Here is a 23,325-nt window from a genome sequence, read left to right as displayed (position 1 = left end):
CATTTAAGGGATCAGTAGGAGGTGTTACCTCAAAAGACCCACACCATCTCATCTTGTTTCTACCATTGGAAATAATGTACAGGAGCATGAAAACTGTGAACTTATTACATCTGTTATTATTACTATTCTTTTCTTTCTTTAAAAAGTTCATTTAATAAGTTTAGTCAAACATGCCTATTGCTTTTCACATCCATACTAAACATTTTTTATAATTTCAATTTTAAATTCTTTGTAATATACCTGAATAAAGATTCCATTATACTTCCTACCACCAAAGCTAAATTGATTGGTATATTTCCTTTCATAGATGATGGAAAAATAGTAACTGCCCATTCTTCTTGAGCTATTTACTTTTCATTGCAATCTCTTGCCCACCATATGCAATCCAATTGAGCAACAGTATGAGCTTGCTTCTGTCCAGGATTGATAATTTAATAACTTAGTCTCCTGCTGTCTTAAATGTCAACATCTATCTATACTATTACTAAAACTCTCATATGCGTTGTTTTTAAATTTGAACAAAAAAGGTACTCTATACAGCTAGGATTACTCGCCACCTTACTCACCGTTCTCCTCTGCTCCAAGCGCATCAAGTTTTGTTCCGATCGGTGGAAGATTACAAAAGTTAAGAAGGTTTATAAAATCGTGAGATCAGCAGATTGGTCTTCTCGCCTGTCAGTCACTATGAAGTTAACACCCCTTCCGGCACCCGTTGGAGAATAAACCAAACCGCGGAGGCGCCTGTCCACAACCCGCCGAGAATAAAGCTGAAGCAGCGGAGTGTGGGCTGTGTTCCGCGGGCTAGGTTCACGGGCGGGGGCTGTGAGCGCGACAGGCGCTGGGGATGGGAGCAGCTGAGTGAGCCTGGAGCCGGGTTCTGGAGCCAGGAGTGCATTCGGAGCCGGGGCCGGGAACCGGTGAGCCCACACCACCCCCCCCCCCCCCCCCCCATCAAAACCCTCTCTCCCCTACACCCCCCTCCCCCACACACCCCTCCCCCACTCAGATATGAAAAGCAAAATGCAACAGTCCTCCAAATCATGGCATCATTCATTAAGAAAAAAATAAGAAAGATATAATGAATATATGCCACCAGTTGATTGCTCTAACAGGGAATGTCAAATCTATCACAGATTATATAGCTTTGGCTACCACGCAAAGTCATAGTTGCCATGGCTTATTTGTCTGTTTTGCTTAACTGTTTGTTATGGAAATGTCATAATAATTTAACAATCTGACTACATTTCTCACAATAAATTGGTGTGCACTGCTAATCATTTCTTAATCTTTACTTTGCTTTTACTATTTGTGCTACATTATCTTTTTTCAAAGTGACAGCAAATAAAAAAAATTTGTTACATAATTTTTCAAGTTATTTATTTTCTATTATAATCTACCTTCTTTGTGCCTCTTCTGGACTCATATGAATTTGTTGCCCTCCTCCATTTCATAAAGTGTAGAACCTCCTAAAACTTGCTTTAATTGTTCTTGCTAATTTACCATCAAATTTCATATCACCTTTTTATTCGTTTGGTCATCTTCCAAAATAATATTTATTTTTTCAGTCTTTATTCTTCTTGGAAACGTTATAATACTCTTTTTAATACAACTCTTTGTCAACATACAATGGATTGGCTTTGAAAAAGAGTTCTGACATGAAATGTCATCCATACAGTTCGCTCCAAAGATGCTACCTGATGCACCGTCTTCATCTAGTTGTTTGTTTTTAGCACAGTTTTCTCTACTTTTATTAAAGGTTTTTATTTAATTTCTCAGTGGAATGAGAATTCTTAAAATATTTATTTAAATGTTTGTTATTAGTTATTCACTAGAGAACATTCTATTTTTTATCTGAGAGGCATTGAGATAGTCACATGAACATGCAAGGAATGGAGGGATATGGATCACATGCAGGTGGAGTTAGTTTAATTTGGCCGGCAAAGACATTGTGGGCAAAAGGGCATGTTCCTGTGCTCTACTGTTTAATGTTATATATTCTATTCCCTGGTCTAGCTCACTAATTCAACCCATATACCTTAACTGACCTGGTTTTTAAGACTCTAGTTACTCACTGATATCCCTCTCTTAAATTGCACTCAAAATATTATCATATTGGGATCACTTTCCCCCTAAGGATCTCATTATAAGATTACTAATTAACCTTGCCTCATTGCAAAAGATGAGGTCTGAAATAATCTATTCCCTTGTTGATCCTGTCACATGTTGTTCCAGGAAATTGAGGCATGTCAGCTAACTCATCTTGTGCACCTGTATTTATTGATACCCTTTTAAAGCAGATGGGAACCTTGGACCTTAGTAATGAGAGGTTGAAGATGAAAATGGATTTCTGGGGCTGTGAAAACCTCTAATATACACTCTTCATCTTAGTCCAAAATGGCCAACCCCTTATTCTGAGACTGATACCTCAGACAGGCAAGCAAACATATGATTTTAAATAAAACAAAACTTTATACAATACTTCAGGTGTGGTCTCACTAAGGGTCTATATAATTGCAGTAAGATATCTTTATTATTGGACTCAAACCGTTTTGAGCAACTTGCAGTAGGGCATCGAGATAAATTTAAAAATATTGCAAAATATATTAAACAACACTCTGCTTTCCAATTTTGTGCATCAATGTGAATTCATGTGATATATTCCATTTACTATGTTCTTGCCCACTCACTAGGCCTGTCTATATCCCCTTGAAAAGTAGGTCATCAGCTTTAAAGTGCTTTGGGTTCTTTCGAAATGCAGGCTTTTTTTTCTGTCTTTCGCTATCTTTAATTGACTCTCAATTCCTGTTACATGCTGCTTATCATTATTCAACTTGCTATTTTGTAGTATTCCCTTGATTTTCCTATTTTTAACTTTCACTTAACCTGAACTTTCTTTTTGCACTCTTTTTTACTCTACTTTAAAAAAGCATCTGCAGGCCAGTTATCTGTTCTACTGGGAAATTGATGCTTAGCTGATTTAGCTGGAATCTGACCCCATGGAACATTTCCTTCCCTCTCCCTTTTCTCCACTCTTGCATGTACAAGCAACTCTTTGATTTGGTTATCTGTCAATTTGCACATGGCTCAGATAAAAGACCAGAGATTCTTTCTCATGAGAGAATTAATTTTAATTTCAATCCAAGCTCTTTCGCATATTCTTTCGGCAGAACCTCATTCTTAGTCAAATCTGAGAATATCTAGTAAAATCAGTAAAATTGTTCTAGTTAACTATCCTGGTTCAATTTTGACACTCAAACTTTGTAAATTTCCCCAATTTATATAAAGTTCTCAATAATGTTGAGAACTTCTACATTTTCTTTTGTATCCTGGTTCATTTCCTGTTGATAAATCCAACAGTTATTCCTCTATTTTTAATTTATTTTTGTAATAAGTAAGAGAGATACCCTATGCATATTGAATACATTCCATTGCATTAATTTTTTTTCAATATTTAAATGAGTCATCTTATTTCAGGTTTAAATCTCTTGAGGTTAGAAATTATTTTAAGCATTAAACGGCGTGCTAAATTGCATTGGTGTGGTGAACTTTGTGAGTTATGAGTGTAGATTTTAAATGCTTAGTGCTTTAGCCAGCTTACCAGATAAAATGCAAGAACTGCCAAGTTCTGCCAAGCCTCTCATTGAAGAGTCCATCTTTATCAGACTTCTACCAGTAGGTGATAAGCCAAGACAGGCAAATGTGGTAAGTAACTTAACAGTGAGTGGGATGGGCTGGTGTTTTGTAAACAACCGAAACTCCAGGATGGTTTGTGGCCTTCCTTGTGCCAGGGTTAAGAATGTCTTGGAGTAGGTAAGGGGCATTCTGAAGAGGGGCCGTGGGTTGGGATTGGTGAGCAACCAGAGGTCGCAGTCTATATTGGTAGTAATGACATGGGTAATGAGAGACGAGTTCCTGAGAGGAAAATTTTGGGAATTAGGTGGAAAGTTGAGAAGCTGGACTTCAAATGTTGTAATCTCAGGATTACTTCCACTGCCATGTGGTAATGAGTATAGAAATAGGAAAATAGGACCGATGAATGAGTGGCTAAAGAGGTGGAGCAGGAAGGAGGACTTCAAGTATCCTAAATATCATTAGGATCTCTTTTGTGGCATGGGTGGCCTGTGCAAGAAGAACAGGTTGCACCTGAACTTAAGGGGAACCAATATTCTTGCAGGGTGGTTTGCTGGTAACACTCAAGAGGGTTGGAATTAGCATGTCAGAGCACTGGGACCCAGTACAGCAGGTAGAGGCTGACTCGTATATAAACAATAGAATAGGCAAGTCCAGTGAAAAGAAAAGGCAGAGTCTAGAGTGGAGGTATGAGAGATCAGTCGGCTTAACTGCATTTACTTTAATACAAGGAGCTTCACAGGTAAAACTGATGAGCTGAGAGTGTGGATCATTGCATGGGCTATTGAAATTATTGCAATCACAGAAACATTGTTGAGGGAAGGACAAGACTGGCAACTCAATGTTCTGGGGAAGAGAACTTTCAGGAGTGCAAAATAGGAAGAAGTATTGCATAGCTGATTATGAAAAACATTGTAGCTATACTGAGGGAGAATATCCTAGAGGAGTCAGCCAAAGAGGTTGTAAGGGAAGAATTTATGAATAAGAAGGAGTGGTCACTTTGATGAGGTTATCCTGTAGTCCTCCCATTAGTCACTGGATGCAATAGAAAGGGGTTTTAACTTTTCAAATATTTACTGGGATTAGTAGGTTTACATGGAGAATAATTTGTAATTGCATTTGGGAAAGTTTTCTGAAGCAGTATGTGGAGGATTCTATTAGTGTGGAGGCGGTACCAAAAGAATAAGCATGGGTAAGTGATTGAAATGATTGTTATGGAACCCTTTGGAAATAGTGACCTTAATTCAGTAAGGCAGACACGATAAATGCCTTTCAGTTAGGAAGATTACTTTTTAATAACGATAGGTCCTGGGAGAGGTAGATCGGGAGCAGTTGCTGTGGGAATAACACCTGTTTGTTTGAAAATCTAGGGGGACTGATAAGTAAGTTTGCAGATGACACAAACAATTACAGAGTTGCAGATCGTGAGGAAGGTTGTCAAACACGGCAGAATATAGAAAAGTTGAGAATATGGGATGAGAAATTGCTGATGTCATTTAATACAGACAGGCATGAAATATTGCACGTTGGGAGGTCAGACCTATGGGGAAAGTATAGACAATACATGAGGAGTATCGATGTACAGAGGGATTTTGAGGTTCCATAGCTCAATCTGCCATTATCAGTAATTGATCTTCTGTTGTTTCTGATACATCAACAAAAACATAAATGTAAATGAATAAATTAATAGGTTTGCATCAATACCAAAATGAGTGGTGTTGAGGACATGGGGGTGGCTGTTAAAAGTATACAGCATGATATTAGAACAGCTACAAAAATGGGCAGAAAAACAGCAGCAGGAGTTTAATCGGAACAAGTATGAGATGTTACAATTTGGGAGGTCGAATGTAAGGGGAAAGTACACAGTTAATGGCAAGACCTTTCGCAGCATAGGCGTACAGATGGAACTTGGAACCCAAACCCTGAGCTCCCTAAAAGTCGATGAAACGCAGATAAAAAGTGGTAAAGAATGCAAATGGCATGCTTGCTTTCAGTGGTTGCCACTTAGTTTAAGAGTCAGGTAGTCATGTTGCAAATTTATAGGACTTTGGTTAGGTCACATTTGTAGGATTGTGTGCAGTTCTAACATCCCCATGACATGATGGATGTAAAGGCTTTAGAGAAGGCTCAGAAGAGGTTTAACAGAATGCTCTCTGGATTAGAGAGCATTAGGTTGAACAAACTTGGAATTTCTTTCTGGAATGTCAGAGGTTGAGGAGAGACCTAATAGTATATATAGAGTAGAGAGGCTGAACATTTTTCCATGTCATAGACTAGAGGGCATAGCTTTAAGAGAGATGTGGGGGCAAGTTTATTTTACAGAGAGAGTAGTTGGCACCTGGAATGTGCTGCTAGGGGTAGGCAGGGGCATTTTAAGAGGTTTTTAGATGGAATGCAGGGAATAGAGGGGGGTAGGAGATTGCAACCTTCACATGGTCCACCTTATTTCGACTAATGCAATCAACCCGACGTGCACAACCAAATAGATCAAATAGAATAAGTTGACCTACAACTTTAGGCTGTGCACACCATATGCAAGAAGAAGAGGAAGAAGGGAATAGAGGGATATGGATCACGAGTAGGCAATGGAGATTCGTTTAACTTGGCATCATCATGTTCAACACAGGATCTGTGGGCTGAACAATTCTAAGTTTTACTTTCTATGTGCAATTTTGGTTGCCCCATTGCAGGAAAGGTGTAGATGGTTTGGAGAGGGAGCAAGAGATGTTCACAAGGATGTTGCCTGTTTTAGAGTGTATAAACGCAGATTGGACAAATTTGGATAGTTTTCTCTGGAGTATCAGTAGCATGCGAGGAGGCCTGGAAGAAGTTTACAAAATTATGAAATTTATGTAGAGATTCAGTCTTTTTCCCAGATGAAAATGTCAAATATCTGGCAGAGTTTAATCTAAGGTACACAAAAATGCTGGAGAAACTCAGCGGGTGCAGCAGCATCTATGGAGCGAAGGAAATAGGCAACGTTTCGGGCCGAAACCCTTCTTCAGACTGATGGGGGGTGGGAGTTTAGTCTAGTTTGGTTTAGAGACAGCACAGAAACAGACCCTTCAGCCCATCGAGTCCTCGCCGATCAGTGATCCGCGGACACTAATGCTATCCGACACACATTCAGGATAATATACAAGGTTTTATGAAGCCAATTACCCAACAAACCTGTACGTCTTTGGAGTGTGGGAAGAAACCGGAGCACCTGTAGAAAACCTACGCAGGTCATGGGGAGAATGTACAAACTCCATACAGAAACGGCAGTGGTCAGGATTGAATGCAGGTCCCTGGCAGTAAAGTAGCAACTCTACCACTGCACCACCATGTTGCCTAATTAGGTTTAAGGTGAGAAGTCAAAAGTTTAAAGATTTGTGATGCACAGAGAATGGTGTGTGCCTGGAATAAGTTGCCAGAGGGGATGGAAGCAGGTATCATAGCACCAGTTAAAAGGCATTTAGACAAGCATATGAATAAACAGGGCTGGTGAGATATAAACCATCTGCAGGTAGCTATTATAGCCATGTAGGTCATGTTGCAGTTGTATAAGATACTAGACCTAGTGCAGACCCGTTGGGTCTGTTCCTCCAACATGTGGTTGTGGTGGAGGGGGGGGGGGGGGGGGGGGCGGCATGCGGCGTCACACACACTAACTACCCCCCCGCACACACGTTAACTACCCCCTTCATATTATATTAATATTATTAATTTGCTCCTTTTACCCCATAACCGCCCTATCCACTGACGCATAGCCCCCAACTCGCAGGCGCATCTAGAAAGGGGGGGGGGGGTGTAGAGGGTGAGAGCAGAGAGAGGTGGAGGGGGAGAGAGGGAGAGAGGAGGGCTGAGAGGGTGCAGCAGCATCAGAGAGGGAGAGATGGAAGGGCTGGGGAGAGGTAGAGGGAGGGGGAGGGGGAGGGAGGGGATGGGGTGGCGGGAATGGGGTGGAGGGAGGGCAGGAGGGAGATGGGGTAGGGGAGAGAGGGGGAAGAGTGTGGAGGGAGGGGGAGAGGGGTACGAGGAGAGAGGGGGAAGAGTGGGGAGGGAGAGGGGGAGGGGGAGGGAGAGGGGGAGGGAGAGGGGTGGGGACAGTCCATCTATTCCCCACTCCCTATCACCCCCACTCCTCTCCCTCAAACCCCCCACTCCCCCTCTTCACCTCCCCAGGATCTCACCTGTCCTCTGGATCTGCAGAACTTGCTCGTTCACAGAGAGGAACACAGAACAGGGAGGTGTCAGAGATCCAAATGCCAGCGTGTGTCGGGGGGGGGGGGGGGTTGACGTAACTTGGCCTCACGATGCCCGCAGCCATTGATAACTGCCAGCTGACAACAGCCCTTTAAAATAGCTAAGGCAAGACGCGTTCGCCAAGAAGCGAGCGTTCACAGCAAAGAAGCACCGTCTTCTGAGTCTCTGGAAACCCACAGCTGGAATGAGCGTGCAGGGGATGGGAGGGGCGCGCAGGCGGGCGGGGCTTTGCGAGCTGCACCGGCTGTGAGGAGAAAGTTCAGCGGAACATATGAGAAGAAATTCAGCGTGTGAGGAGTCGCTGCCCCGAGATCTGTAGAACAAAGAAGCTATAGCGGAACGCAGCTGTAGAATCTTTGCCCTGCAGAACTTTCTCGATATTTCTGCGCCTTTAATCCACAGCGGCGGGGGGGGTTGGGCCTGGAGGCAGGTGGGCCATAATTGGTCGGCATGTGGGCATTGTGATGTCAGCAGCTGGTGAGCGCCGTTTATATTTTTTAAATTGAGTTTTGTGATCAATTTTATTAAAACTCTGGGAAAATAATTGACCAAGGAGTAGATTTCTGAAGTCATAAGTAAAATCACGACCGAAAGTGCAAAAATCTCCGCGTTTTTGCATCTGGTTTTTGAGGAGATACGTTTCACATGCAAAATGTCACACACACACACACCCAGTTGGGTCTGTTCCCGCAACGTGCGGTTGCAAGGGGGGGGCGGCCTGACGTCATCGCGCAATGCCACGGGCTAGACGTACGACGTCAATACGCTGCCTACGCCCGTCGATATGCTGCGTATGGCCGTCGCACCGCTGCGTACGCCCTCAATGCACCTGTGGGCCGACAGGTTATTGACGCGCGGGATTTTCGGACAGTGCAAGCCCGCGGGGACGACGAAAAGCAGTGGGGGCCAGCCGAACTGTGCCTTCTGCCAGCGTGACAGAGCCGGGGTGGGGGTGGGGGGGGGAGTGGAGGAGAGCCGGGCGGCAGCAGCGAAAATTGCTAGTGAAATGTGAAAAATGTCGCCATTTTCGGAGGAGAGCCGGGCGGCAGCAGCCGTTATGGTGGCTGACCAGCAGGAGGCGAAAAAATGAGTGAGTGGGGGGGGGGGGGGGGGGAGGATTTTATTAAAAATGTGTACATAAAATCGACGAAATTTAATGAGGAGTGGATTTGTGAATGTTAAAGTGAAATGGCTAGCGAAATGGAAAAAATCTCTGAGTTTTTGTGTGTGGTTTTGGCGGACCAAGGAATCAAAGGCCACAAATCTAATCTGAAAATCTAATCTGACATACACACACACACACACACAGTTTTAAAAGTATATAGATATGAATGATGAGGCTGCTTTTATAGTGTGTTCAGTTTTGGGCACCATGTTGTAGGAAAGATGTCAAGCTGGAAAGGGTACAGAGAAGATTTATGAGGATGTTGCTAGGACTCGAGGGCCTGAGGTATAGGGAGAAGTTGAGCAGTCTTGGACTCTATTCCTTGGAGCATAAGAGGATGAGGGGTGATCTTATAGAGGTGTACAAAATCATGAGAGGAACAGATCGGGTAGGCACACAGAGTTTCTTGTCCAGAGTAGGGGAATTGAGAACCAAAGGACATAGATTTAAGGTGAGGGGGAAAGATTCAATAGGAACCTGTGGGATAAAGTTTTCACACAAAAAGTGTTGGGTGTATGGAACGAGCTGCTGGCAGAGGTAGATGAGGCAGATACTATCGCAATGTAAAAGAAACATTTTGACAGACAGATGGATAGGACAGGTTTAGAGAGATATGGGCCAAATGCAGACAGGTGGGACTAGTTGGCCGGTGTGGGCAGGTTAGGACGATCGGACTGTTTCCACGCTGTAAGGCTCAATGGCTCTATGACTCCATCAGAATATTTACATGATTCACTAATTACAATATTGTCATCCCTATCCACGATGCACTCCAGCCACTGGTATGTCCACTGATGTCAGCAGGCCTTCCAGGAGCACCTGGACAGAGCATGTTCCCTCTCCACATATGCCAGAACATGGATGTATCCTCCAAAGAGGGGCAGGCAGTTGATTTGGGCAGAGCCCTGAAGGTCAGCTGCATGGAATTATGAATAGCTACCTTGGCATGGCCCCCTCACAGACTTGCACACCCTATACCTCTGCATCGGGTGCCCAAAGATCAGGAACACAAGTCTGAAGTGCAACAAGAGAGCCCCTTTAATTTCTCAAATAGAGGTGCAACCTCTCACTGTCCACGTACACATGAAATACAGACTCTTACAGGCCACAAAATTGACCAGCGTCCTGGGAATTTATTGAATCTTTAAACAAGCTTAAAAATCTGTTGTGCAGAGAACACCATTGGGAACCCCGCTCACCAACAGATGGCAGAACAGATTGTCACAGTGTATCCGGACAGAAGACAACAGTAAAAAAGGGGAGAGTGTTGCAGGAGTAGCTGAAAAGATGTGTCTTTGTGTGGCATGGAACAGCTTGGACGACTTTTCAGAAGATGGCGCATGTTGTCAGGGACTGGCTCCTGCTAAGGTCTAAATCTGATGGGCACTTGTAGTCGAGCAGGGGTCAACCCAGTTAATTTCCCTACACTCATAAGCCCACTCTACACCCATTGTGATGAGATGACCTGAGACTTTGGTCACGAGCAATAGTGCTAAGCAGCTCACTCGTCCGAGACTGCAAAAGTCCTGGTATAAGACAGAAAACTCCAGCAGACAGGGTTGCCATTGGGAGGTCTAAAATTGTCCTGAAGGCTGTGGCCCTGGCAGAAGAATTATGCTGCCACCTGATTTGATGCTCAATGTGCAGCTACTGTATCTCGGCAGAGGTGGAGTACTCCAAAGGTGGAGCACAAACACTTAGATGCAGACAAACACCAGCAGCTATCTTCCTTCCTCAATTGGGAGACTAATGGGCCTGTCCCACTTAGGCAATTTTTCAGACGACTGTCAAGTTGCCGGCACTCGCCTGAAAAACCTGGAACTTGAACGGCGACTGTCAGAATGGAACAAACACACACATCGCTTCCTTCACCAGCCTGTTATGCAGGCGGGGGACAGGGCAAGCGGGGGGAGGGCTGTCTGAGTGAAATTCACACAGTGCAAAGCCAAGGTGATACAGACACACAGGTATGGAAAGTCCTTTAAAAAATGGGGGGAGGGAGGGGGGAAGGAGGGAGAAGGGTTGGAGACAACTTTTAAGAAGCCAGACAACTTTTAAGAAGCCAGAGATACATGGCTGTGAAGCTGGGTGGACATTTAACATTACCGGTGAGTAACTTCTGCTTACGTTTTTCCCCCCCAGTATACGGTAAGTCCTTTAAAAGGGGGGAGAAGGAGTGGAGACAATTTTTAAGAAGCCAGAGATACATGGCTGTGAAGCTCGGCGGACATTAACATTACCGGTCGGTTATCCGTGGTTCTGAAAACTACTGCTTATGTTTTTTTCCCCCCCAATGAGCCAATTAAATTCACCGGTCAGCACCGGCTACAACCTATGAGAACCTCCGAGAGCTTTCGACCTCCTGGCAACCCACTAGGCAGGGCCGGCCTTAAGCCAATTGGACCAAGCTCCCAATTGGGCCCCGCTCCTAAGGGGAACCGCGCTAGAGTAATCTACTCTCGGGTGGAGGGTGGAGAGATGGGTGGAGAGAGAGTAGAGGGGTGGGGGAGGGGGGGGGGGGAGAAAGGGGTAGACAGGGAAGGGGGCGTGAGGGCGAATGGAGAAGGGGGAGGTGGGTCGTTCCCTCACGGTCCCGGGACAGCACTCTCGCCCCTCCAGTCGCAGTGCTTCACGTACACAGCCCCGGCTCCACCCCTCTCTCGGTGATGCGGTGAACAATACAGGGAGGGTTGGAGCAACGTTTACAAACCTCGGCCTCAACTCACACCCGTCCGCCCGGACCCCGGCATCCGCTCCCACCGCCAGCCCTTTCCCTCCCTTCTCTCGTTCCCTTCAATCCCTTCCTTCCCTTCTTCCCTCCCTCCCTTCTCTCCTTCCCTTCCCTCCCACCCTGCCCTTCTTCCCTCCCTCCTCTCCCTCCTTCCCTCTCTCTCTTTTCCCTTCTCTCCTTCCCGCCCTCCCTTCTTTCCCTCCTTCCCTCCTTCCCTCCCTCCCTCCTCCCTTCTCTCCACACACACACATAACACACAGACAACTAACACACACACACAAATAACACACACACACACACAACTAAGTTATGATGGGGTAGAAGCCCAAAGGGTAGGATGGGGCTGAAGCCCAAAATTTAATGCCTGGACTGGTTTTTCGCCAATGGTTATTGGTTTTCTGGGATCTATTTAATTAAATTACTTTTTTTCTCATTTCACAGTCACTAAAACAAGTGGTATTGTAACTATGTTCTTTTCAGAGGTGATCTACTATTTTGTTTGTTACTTGTAGGCTTACATGTATGCAATTTTATATTAAAATGTAGCTTAGATCTGTTTGGTCCATTAACTCGCATGCACTTTTTAAGCGCACATTTTGATTACTTTCCATTCTACCATAGAGATATAAAGTCTATAATAGACTGTATTTATATTTCTATGATTCCACAGACCTTGGCTGGGAACCCGGGGCTCACCAAAATTGTTCCCAATTTAGCCCCGCACCTCCTAAGGCCGGCCCTGGGGGGGGGGGGGGGGGGGGGGGGGGGGGGGGGGGGGGGGGAGGAGGAAAAGCCGGTTACGGAAATGGTGCTGAAGATTACCCATGACCCTACTACGGCTTTTTCGTCGAGTGGACTATCTTGCTTCGCTATAGGATCTTTGGTTTCAAGTCTCCATGAGATGGAGAGTGTGGTGGAAAGTGGCACTGTAAGGGCAGTCCACGTCTTTCACCAGCTCATTGGAACTTTTCCCAATTCCATAATGACTATCTAAGAACTTGACCATCATCAGACCTGGCTTCTCTCCGCCGTAAACGAAGTTCATCTCCTGGACATTCAACTCGTAGACCACCCGCTCCTTCCTGAAGCGGATATCAAACAGCTGTAAACCGCTGACGGAACTGTGGCGGGTCGCAAACTCCCAGTCAAAGTAGCGAATGTGGTTGTTTATAATGTGGTATCTTGGTCCTCGTGGCTCGAACTGGAGGGGGCTGTAGGTTTGAAACTTCTGTCAATGTCTCAGCGAGGCGTAGTTGGGATCTGAATCCGTCCTTTGGATCTCTCTCGCTCTCTCACTCCCTCTCTCTCACCCTCTCGCCTCGGCATTCCTGGAATAATTTGCCGTTTTGCAGGGATGGCTGAATCTGCGGTTCCTTCCTGTTTGGGGGGGGGGGGACCCTGGCCCGTGGAGGCTCCTGGTCCGTTCCCTCTGCAGGTGCTGCGTGGCCCGCTGAGTTCCTCCAGCACTCTGTGTTTTTTGTTTGGCTCTGGAGTTGAAGGTGGACATGGGGGGCTGGGGTGGCTCAGCGGGACGGGCGGCAGCTCTAGGGAGTGGGTGGTGTTTTGGGTCAAGACCCTTCTGCAGACAATCACAAGTATTCTCACCGACGAGAGTTCAGTTCAGTCTGAAGAAGGGTCTTCTCTCAACTTCTAACTTCAATTTCAAGAGTTAAATAAAAAACAGAGTGCTGGAGGAACTCAGCGGGCTAGGCGGCATCTGTGGAGGGAATGGATTAGGAATTGTTTCGGGCCAGGGTTCTTCTTCAATATGAAGGAACTGCAGATCAAAGATACTAGAGCAGATACTAGTATCTTTGCTGCAGATCAGGCATGATATTCTTCCAATTTAAATCGTAATTACGATTTTATTGTTTTCTTATTTTCAATTTTTTGTGCCCGATTATTTGGAGGTCAATCAACCTCTGTCTCTAAGGGGTTTGCGTCCAATCACCGACCAGCTTCCCTTAAATTCCCTTTCCCATCAACAAATCGGTCTCCTCCCGTCCAATCAGCTGCCGTCTCCAAGGGCATTGTGTCCAATCACATAATGCACTGGTCACTTGGCGATCAATCAGACACAGTCTCCTAGGGGCCTTTTGATCAATCATGACCTGCTTCCCTCACAGAAGCAGACGATGGCTGCAGCCAACACAGTGAGAGAGAGAGAGAGAGAGAGAGAGAGAGAGAGAGAGAGAGAGAGAGAGAGAGAGAGAGAGAGAGAGAGAGAGAGAGAGAGAGAGAGAGAGAGAGAGAGAGAGGCAAGAAAGCAGCTATGACATATAATACACAATAAACTATATTATAAATACACAATAAACAAGTTATGCATTCTTGTACTCTTACATGGGTATGACCGCACATAAAAAAATCCCCCCCCCACCCACCTTTCTTCCCAACCTCGGCCTCACGGACCTTAGAGTACCCGTAGTTCCTAAAATCCATTTCCATCACTGCTTTGATGGAAACTCGATAAACACAGATAAAGTCAGTGCCATGATATGTTAATATATCTCAAACCATGAGAAGATATACACTATGTGCTGTAAAAACTGGCAATTTAACATGTCCAGTATTTGTTTATGGCAATTTACCAGCCCTATTTTATAGTTGATGGGTTGTATTATTGCATCCAATACATTCTGACAATCTAGTATCTGATTGTTTAGAATTCTTGATGGTTCGGCATCTGGCTCAATAGGGCCTTGTATCCCACACCTGTTTTAAACACTTGAGGTCTGTTTCCCATGTTTCCTTTAGGGAATATTTCTGGGTTCTCCTGAAATATTATTATACTACACTGCCAAATGTGAAAACAATAATGATGTGTGTGAGGGTATTAATGGGAGTAATATCCAATTGTCCAGAAAATCAGCTAGTTCGGCATCACCAGGATTATGTAAATACTGGATTAGGAGAGATGTTTCTATAGCACAAACAATGCATCATTGACCAGGTAAAACTCCACAGTATCATTTTTTTCACATCGCCAAGGCAAAAATGTCAATGAAAATTTCTACCTGTGAGATGAAAAGTTATCATAGGATCCAACTGTGTAATGCCTGAAGAGTCGCTTTGTCCGGTCTTCACGAGTTTCTGAAAAAAAGTTGAAGACTTAAATTGGGAATGGGATAGTGGGAAGCAAAGGAACAGTAGAGTGATGTATTGAGAATATCAACACAGAAAGAATTAGTAATGTTGCAGCTCGAGCTTAATTAACATATGAAAAAGGGAGAAAGCTGACCCCACAATAATACCTAGAGTGAAGGATCTACCTACACATATAGCAATAATGAGAAAATACAATACAGTGAAACAAGAGGAAAATAGACCAATGAAACAGCAGAAAAAATCAATTAAAAAGAGGGTTAAACCAAAGGCCAATAGACCATGTAAATTGGAGGTAAAGAGGAAAATACATGAACCATAATGAAAATAGTGTAAACCGTAAAATGCAAAAAAAGAGACAAGAAAATATAAACAGAGTTAAAAAGGGAAACAAAATAAACCGAACACAGAAAATGAAGCTGAAGAACACAGTAACATAGGAAAACAGAAAAGATGAGTACTTGGTGGTTTGCATGGCAAAAGTGTATGCTCCGTGTTGAATTACTAGAATTCAGTGACAGTAGTTGAAGAGAGACTGCACAATGTCATATAGGAACAGAAAGACAGAAAAGAATGGAAAGTCAGGTAGTGGCTGAATAAACAGGAATAAATCTAAAAATTATTCTTGTAACATTAAATATAATGTACAATTTATTTTCTTTCTCTATCATTCAAATTCCCACAGCACTATTTTGAAAGAAAGTTGTCAGAATTTGACTGCTTGGAGGAGTTAACCAATCACAAATTATTCCTTTGAATATCTGTTGAATCTGGATATTTGCTAAATCAGGATATTAGCCTTTCATTCCATCAGGAACATTCATCAGGAATTTCGTAGTCTGAAATTTGTTGAGGAAATTCACTGTGCGTATTGTGTGTACTGATTTGGCCAAATGCATTTGAGATCTTTTGTCAGTATTTTTAGTGAATTGTAAATATTGCACGTGCTTAAATCGTCATAGAAATTCCGTAAATGGAGTAAATCCTATATATTCTGCCTGAAGTAGGTATGCATAAAGAGATTAATTTTATCAAAGCTCTGATTCTTGAGGGATCAGCTGAATGCTAGAAACATTCAGTTCAAAGTCAGTTCAACCTCATTGTATTCTCTCAACCTGATTCAATAAAAAAAAGAAATAGAAGCAATGAAGAATAGAAATAGAGGTCCGCACGGTGGCGCAGCGGTAGAGTTGCTGCCTTATAGCGCTTGCAGCGCCGGAGACCCAGGTTCCACCCTGACTACGGGTGCTGCCTGTACGGAGTTTTTACGTTCTCTCCGTGACCGCGTGGGTTTTCTCCGAGATCTTCGGTTTCTTCCCACACTCTAAAGACGTACAGGTATGTCGGTTAATTGGCTCGGTGTATGTGTAAATTGTCCCCAGTGTTAATGTGCGGGGATCGCTGGTTGGCACGGACTCGGGTGCGCTGAAGGACCTGTTTTGTGCTGTATCTCTGAACTAAACTAAGCAGTGGTAGACAATCATACACTCATGCCTCCTTCAACATCCAATAACAGTGTAACTTGTCTGCAATAACTGCATCTCATGATTTCCTTAATATCTATTGATCTCTATCTTCAGTATGAAGTTTGAGATTTCCACATCCATTTTGAATTTCAAAAAATTCTCTCCCCTCTAGGTGAATAAATATATCTTCTCTTGAGAGTGTCATGCTTAGTTCTAAACAGCCCAGATAGTGGAAATAGGGTTGCCAACTGTCCCATGTTAACCGGGACATCCATATATTGGGTTAAATTGGTTTGTCCCATACGGGACCACCCTTGTCCCGTATTTGACTGCTACTACTCGGGTCGAGAGGACTGTCAGGTCGGAGCGCCACGTCCGGCCCCGCCTCACCAGTTCCGATGTAGTGCAGCCCATGGAGAGCCCAAGAAAAGACTGTGCAGCTATAACAAGCAACGGGAAACAAAAAAGACGTGGGGTAAGCCCGTCAACGGTGATTCAAAGAAGGCCTTCTGTACTTTCTGCCGTCAAGAATTTGTCTCTTATTTTAACCTTTTGTCCCTTATTTGGGAGTGAGAAAGTTGGCAACCCTAAGTGGTAACATCAACTTTGTATCTACTCTGTCAAGAAAGTACTCAGGAACATGATAAATTGAACAGATCCAAAATTCAGCATGACAGATAAATCATTTCTCGAATGTAGGCTGTCCACTTGCAGTAAAAAAATTACAACAGAACTGTTTGGGAATTTATCATGCAAATTTATCTAATTCTATTGCCTTAAGATTTAAATCATTTCCCTTTCTACCACACTTATGCTGTTTTTGTGTTCTTGCTAACATATTTATATCTGTTAAAGCCAATACCTTTCATCCATTTGATTAAGTCCATCTTTCCCTGATACCATAAGAGAACGGCATCATGCCTGATGTCTGAGAGATAATACAATACGATGCAGTCAGCAAATTTAAAGGAAGTGATGTATACATTCTAGAGCAGGGGTCGGCAACCCTGGGCCCATGGGCCGAATGCAGCCCGTAACTCGAAATCATCAGGCCCACAGGCATTTTTTTTTTCCGGAAGCATCCGTCCCGTAGTCATATTTTATTAATCAAACAGACAGACAGTGAGGGGTGAGTCTGTAATGGCCATTTCGCAAGCAGCCTGTCGTGACCCTTCTATGTTTTTGTTGTTTTGAGTGTGTGTTAAGGGTACGTTCTGGTGTTTCTTCGTATGTTTTATGTGGGGGAGAAGGCGGGGAAAAGGGGGAAACTTTTCTTGTTGTGTTGCAATCCGGCCCGACGCCGGAGTTTCGATCATCCCGTCGAGAGGGTCTGAACATCGGGCCGTCGTCACAGTGAGGAATGTTGATTTCACTGTAGTGGATGTTAATGTTAAATTGTGTTGGTTGTTGTTAAATTGTTGTTTTTGCAATGTTGATTCCACTGTCGTCGATGCTTATGTTCAATTGTATTAAATGGTTAAATTAAATTGTTGTTTTTGCACAATAAACGCGAAGTTGATCTTAAGATTCTTGAGGTTGTTTCAATACCAGTGTCTCAAACTAACTCGTATGTTCAGTAGACATAATATTTCTTAAATATATAAATATGTCAAAGTTCATTAATAATGGCGATGTAGAAATTGTAGCGCTATCGTGCACCATTTTGGCGTAATTTCAGGAAGACAGACAGATAAACAGACAGACAGACAGACAGACAGATAGATGGATAGATGGCACGTGCCGTCAGGGTGGGCAAGGTAGGCACTGCCTACCCTGACTAAAATTATAAAATGATAATAACTAAATATAAATATTAACGGCATGGGAGAATTATACCTATCTAAGAGATCGATCTCTTAGGTAGGCATAATTCTCCGTGTCTTTCAACCGCAGCACTTGTAACCCTTGAAGGTCTGTGCAGCACACGTGCCGTCAGCGGTGCTGGATGCCGTCAATTTCAAGCGGGGCTGAAGGCTGCAGAAATTCTGCCTTTGCAGTACTGCGCAGGCGCAGCAGCCTACTGCGCATGCGCAGCCCTAGTTTCTTGGCGGGGTTTTCAAATATGGATTGGCATTATTTTAAGTGTATCTTAGAAAAGAGAGAGAGAAGAATGGACCTCGTGTAGCAATGATGTGGTAAGTACATTTCTTGGTGCTTTTAAAAAAAAAAAAACGCATTTCCCGGGGTGTGGGGGAGAGCTCCTTTCACAGCGTTTGGGGAGTCTGGCCCGGGATAAAGTTGCGGGGAGGGCATGAATGTTTTGAAGGAGGGGGTCGGGATCATGCCACTTGCGACGCTCCTTGCACGGAGCCACTGCATTGAGGCCGGGGAGAGAAGCAGCTCAGGTGGCTGCGAGCGGTCGCCGGGCCGTACAGCGGAACCAGCCGCCACCTCAGCGTCTTCTGCCAGCCCCCGCTCACCTCTGGCAGCTCTCCGCCTAAAAACCTCTCTCCTGCCACTCGCTGGCCTCACTCATGCCCGCAAATCCTTAAATTCCAACGGCGCGATTGAGGTTACTCGGCTGTGGGAATTTAAGGTTTTGCGGGAAGCGGCTGACATGAGCGAAGCCGGCGAGTGGCAGGTGAGAGGTGTTCAGATGGAGAGCCAGAGGTGAGCGGGCCGACAGAAGGTGCTGAAGTGGCGGCCAGTTCTGCTGTCGGCTCCCGCTCACAGCTACCCGAGCTGCTTCTATCCCTGGCTACAATGCGGTGGCTCCACGCCCGGAGCGCTGCGGCAGCGGTGAGTTACTGGCATTATCCCCGATCCCTCCTTCTCAACGCTCCTGCCCTCCCCGCAACTTTACCCCTGGCACAGACTCCCCACATGCTGTGAAAGGAACTCTCCCCCCAATTGGTCCCTTGAACAAGTGTTGTCATTCAATAAGATGACAACTGATTCAACTTTTCCCTGTACTCCCGTTTTTCCCGCCATCTCTCCACGTGCCATCACCCTTCACCCCCCACCCATTCAGTAATTAAGAATAAAGGAGACTAGGAAGCCTTGCGAAAATTGAATTGTTACTGTTTTTATTTTTATATTTTATTTTTACGGAGTGAACAATCTGTGCATGCGCGGTTTAATTTTTTTTAAAAGCCGACTGACTGCCTACCTTGAGTAATTACTCACGGCACGTGCTAGATAGATAGATAGATAGATAGTCAGAATCTTTTTCTCGGAATTGAGATTTCCAACACTAGAGGGCATCACTATAAAGTGAGAGGAGGAAAGTTTAATGGCGATGTGCAGGGCAAGTTTTTTTACACCGATAGTAGTGGGGCCCTGGAATGCATTGCAAGGGGTGGTGGTGGCGACAGATACGAAAGTGGTGTTTAAGAGGCTGACGCTACTTGACTGACGCTACTTGACAATTGGGCTTCTAAATGTTCATCCAATCCATTGATTTGCTTGTGAATTCATCAAAGTTTAATGATTAGGCATGAAATTATTTGATGCAATTTAAACATTTGTCTTATTCATTAGCCAAAATATGTAACTGGATTTCTTCAACAGTTCAATTTGTAATGGTTGAAAATGTTAATTAACTGTTGAACTGTGCAATAAACGGATTCAGTTTAATGATTGGATTGCCTCACATATTTGGTGATCTTTAATTGAAAATGTTCATAATTTACACAATTTAATCTTATTTGGTTACATGATCAAACATAATTTACAATAATTTACATTAAATTAAATTATAAAATTCTCACCTAGCTTGATGACGGCTCAAATTAATACCTTAATCCTGTTTAATAATAATTATTACCAAGATTAAAAATTGGTATTGTTTATCAGGTTCCATTTAATTAATCAATTATTAATTGGTCCTATTTATCCAGTTCAACTATTGGACTCAATGAATATTTATTTTTATGTCTAAACTTGCCAATTCGTTTATCCCATTTAATCAAAGTCATTCAACTAATGATGCATTTCTAGTTGATACATTACACCAATACACTAAATGGGGCCTCTCAAGAATTAACCCAGTTTTAGATTAATTCAGTAACTGACCCAGTTTAATTATTATTTTATTTAATGAAATGATTCCGTTTAACTATTTGACAATTCATTATACAGGTAATCCTGGTTTTCTAAACTCTAACTCTGGTTTTGTAACTCCTTTAATAATTGAGTTGAAGAATAATTTCTTCAATAATTGATTAAGTTTGATAATGGACTTAATTATTGTACACTTAAGAAAAATGTTAGGCAGGGAAAAGGGATGCGAGATGTCCCTGGCAGAAAGATAAAGAAGAATCCTAAAAGATTATACAAGTAGTGTAACAGAAGGTGGTTGAATAGTTCATTCACAGTTTGAGTTTACATTTGAGAAATGATCTGCTGGTTTATGTACATAGGTTTATTTTGATATTTGGGATAGAAATTAAGTCGGTTTCTTTACAAGAGAAAAGTTAAAAAAATTGCATAATGTAAAATATCTGGATCGCTATCCGGTTTTATCTTTTGATTCATAGCTCATTTTGGTTATTGTCTCTATAACATAGTACAGTAGACCCTTGTTATAATGGACCATGGGGAGGGGGGGGGGGAAGAAATGATCTTGGTTATTGACGATTGTCTGCTATAACCGTGCGGTGGTACGGTGGCGCAGCGGTAGAGTTGCTGCCTTACATTGCCAGGGACCTGGGTTCAATCCAAACTACGGGTGCTGTCTGTATGGAATTTTGCATTCACCCCGTGAACTGTGTGGGCTTTCTCTGGGATCTGCGTTTTCCCTCCCACACTCCAAAGGAGTACAGGTTTGTACGTTAATTGGCTTGGTATAATTGTAAATTATCCATAGTGTGTGTAGGATAGTGTTAATGTGCGGGGATCACTAGTTGGCGTGGACTCAGTGGGTCCCGTATCCATGCTGTATCTCTAAACTAAACTCAGTGAGTAATAGAATGGCAGATGCAGGTTTACACACAAAAGTACACAAAGTGCTGGAGTAACTCAGCAGGTCAGGCAGCATCTTTGGAGAACATGGATAGATGCCAATTTGGGTCGAAATCCTTCTTCAGACTCTCTGTCTGAAACTGGAATCCAGGTGCTCTAACGACCCTAGCCTGGTGGAGGCTGGGAGAGAGGAGAGGGTCGGTGGAGTCTTGGACACAGCCCACGTGTGGCCAGAATGCAAGCAAGGATTGGCAGTAGCGGCAGCAGCCAAGGAAGTTAGATACATAGATCATATATAGACAATAGGTGCATGAGTAGGCCATTCGGCCCTTCGAGCCAGCACTGCCATTCAATGTGATCATGGCTGATCATCCACAATCAGTGCCCCGTTCCTGCAGTTTCTCATTGCAAGCCATTTGTAGAAGATATTGGTGATTGCCCATGAAATTGGTGAAGCCATATTTAGAGTATTGTGTTTAGTTTTGGTTATCCTGTATAGGAAAAATGTTGTTAAGCTGAAAGAGTGCAGAGGAGATTGACGGGGATGTTACCAGGAATCGATAAGCTGAGCTACAGTGAGAGGTTGAGCAGACTAGGACTTTATTTTTTGGAGTGCAGGAGGATGAGCGGTAATCTTAGAGGTATACAAGATCATGAGAGGAATAAATAGGGTAAGTGCACGGTCTTTTACCCAGAGTAAGGGAATCAAGAGCCAGAGCACATTGGTTTATGGTGAAGGGGGAAAGATTGAATAGGAACCTAAGGGGCAATTTCATATTTTTATTTACACAAAGGGTAGTAGATATATGGAACAAGTTACCAGCGAGGTAGTGAGGAAGGTACCAACACCACATTTAAAACATATTTGGAAAGCTACATGGATAGGAACGGTTTAAAAGAATACAAGTCAAAGGCAGGCAGGTGGGACGTGTAGATGGGGCATGTTGGTCGGCGTGGATAAGTTGGGTTGAAGGAATTGTATCCACTCTTTATGACTCTATTAAGTTTAGTGGAAACTTGACTGGACCTGCAAATTAACTACCCTGTCCTATGGAACCATCATGCCCTGTGCCAGAGTTGCAAGGTTAAGAATCACATCTCCTGTCAGCAGAGAAAATCCATGGGAAGATGAAAGAAATGTGCTTGACACAGCGACAAGCAGCTAATATAATTCCCTTCATAGCAAATCAATGTATCATTTTCATCACATCAATTGCCTTGAATTGAAACAGCCATCCTTACCTTGCCGTGTGTTGTACTGTCTCATTTGTACCTCTTCCACACATTCTGCTGCAAACCACCCAGTACGACCTTTTACTGTCCCTTCCCAGAAACCTCCTTCACCAATGCTCAGTACTGCAAAAGAGAGGTAATATGATAAAGATTAGGCAAATCTTGAACCAGATAGTCTAAAGTGGGATCATAAAATTATTATGTGAGACTGCCAGAGTCACAGACAGCAAGGTTTGCACATGCAGATTGCACCATATAACTGAGGCGTAGACACACATAGAACTGTTTAAAATTGTCACCCACCCATTTGTACACATACATAGACAAATAATTAACATAAAATATTAGTAGTTGATTTTCTGAATTATGCATGTTGCAGTGCCCTCCATAATGTTTGGGACAAAGACCCATTATTTATTTATTTGCCTGTGAACTCCACAATTTGAGATTTGCAATAGAAAAAAAATCACATGTGGTTAAAGTGCACATTGTCAGATTTTATTAAAGGGTATTCCTATACATTTTAGTTTCTTCATGTAGAAATTACAGCTGTGTTTATGCATAGTTCCCCCATTTCAAGGCACCATAATGTAAGTAAGTAAGTTTATTGGCTTCTGTCTCCCCCCGCCCCCCAGGGCCGGCCTTAGGAGGTGCGGGGCCCAATTGGGAACAATTTTGGTGAGCCCCAGGTTCCCAGCCAAGGACTGTAGAATCATAGAATTATAGAATGGAAAGTAATCAAAATGTGCGCTTGAAAACTGCCTGCGAGTTAATAGACCAAACAGATCTAAGCTACATTTTAAGTAAGTAGGTTTATTGGCCAGGTATTCACATACAATGAATTT

At 43.5% G+C, this 23,325-nt stretch overlaps 1 protein-coding gene across 10 annotated transcripts in view; it reads right to left on the bottom strand.

Annotated features, from left to right (window-relative positions):
* The window catches only part of shank3 (SH3 and multiple ankyrin repeat domains 3), a 541,235-nt gene that overhangs the window by 221,173 nt on the left and 296,737 nt on the right, over positions 1-23,325 (bottom strand). For all 10 annotated transcript variants that reach the window (XR_004415240.1, XR_004415241.1, XM_033039988.1 and 7 more), the window contains exons 13-14: positions 22,490-22,603; positions 14,792-14,867 (exon numbers count right to left, since the gene is read on the bottom strand). Coding sequence is in view for 8 of the 10 variants with exons in the window: in XM_033039988.1 (XP_032895879.1) it covers positions 14,792-14,867; positions 22,490-22,603 (190 nt within the window). In the remaining 2 variants the exon portion in view is untranslated. The remainder of the gene's footprint in view (positions 1-14,791; positions 14,868-22,489; positions 22,604-23,325) is intronic.

The sequence above is a fragment of the Amblyraja radiata genome, chromosome 21 (genome assembly GCF_010909765.2).
Source record: "Amblyraja radiata isolate CabotCenter1 chromosome 21, sAmbRad1.1.pri, whole genome shotgun sequence".
Lineage (NCBI taxonomy): Eukaryota > Metazoa > Chordata > Chondrichthyes > Rajiformes > Rajidae > Amblyraja > Amblyraja radiata.
The sequence above is the reverse complement of the archived record's forward strand: the minus strand, read 5'-3'. Positions and strand labels throughout refer to the sequence as shown.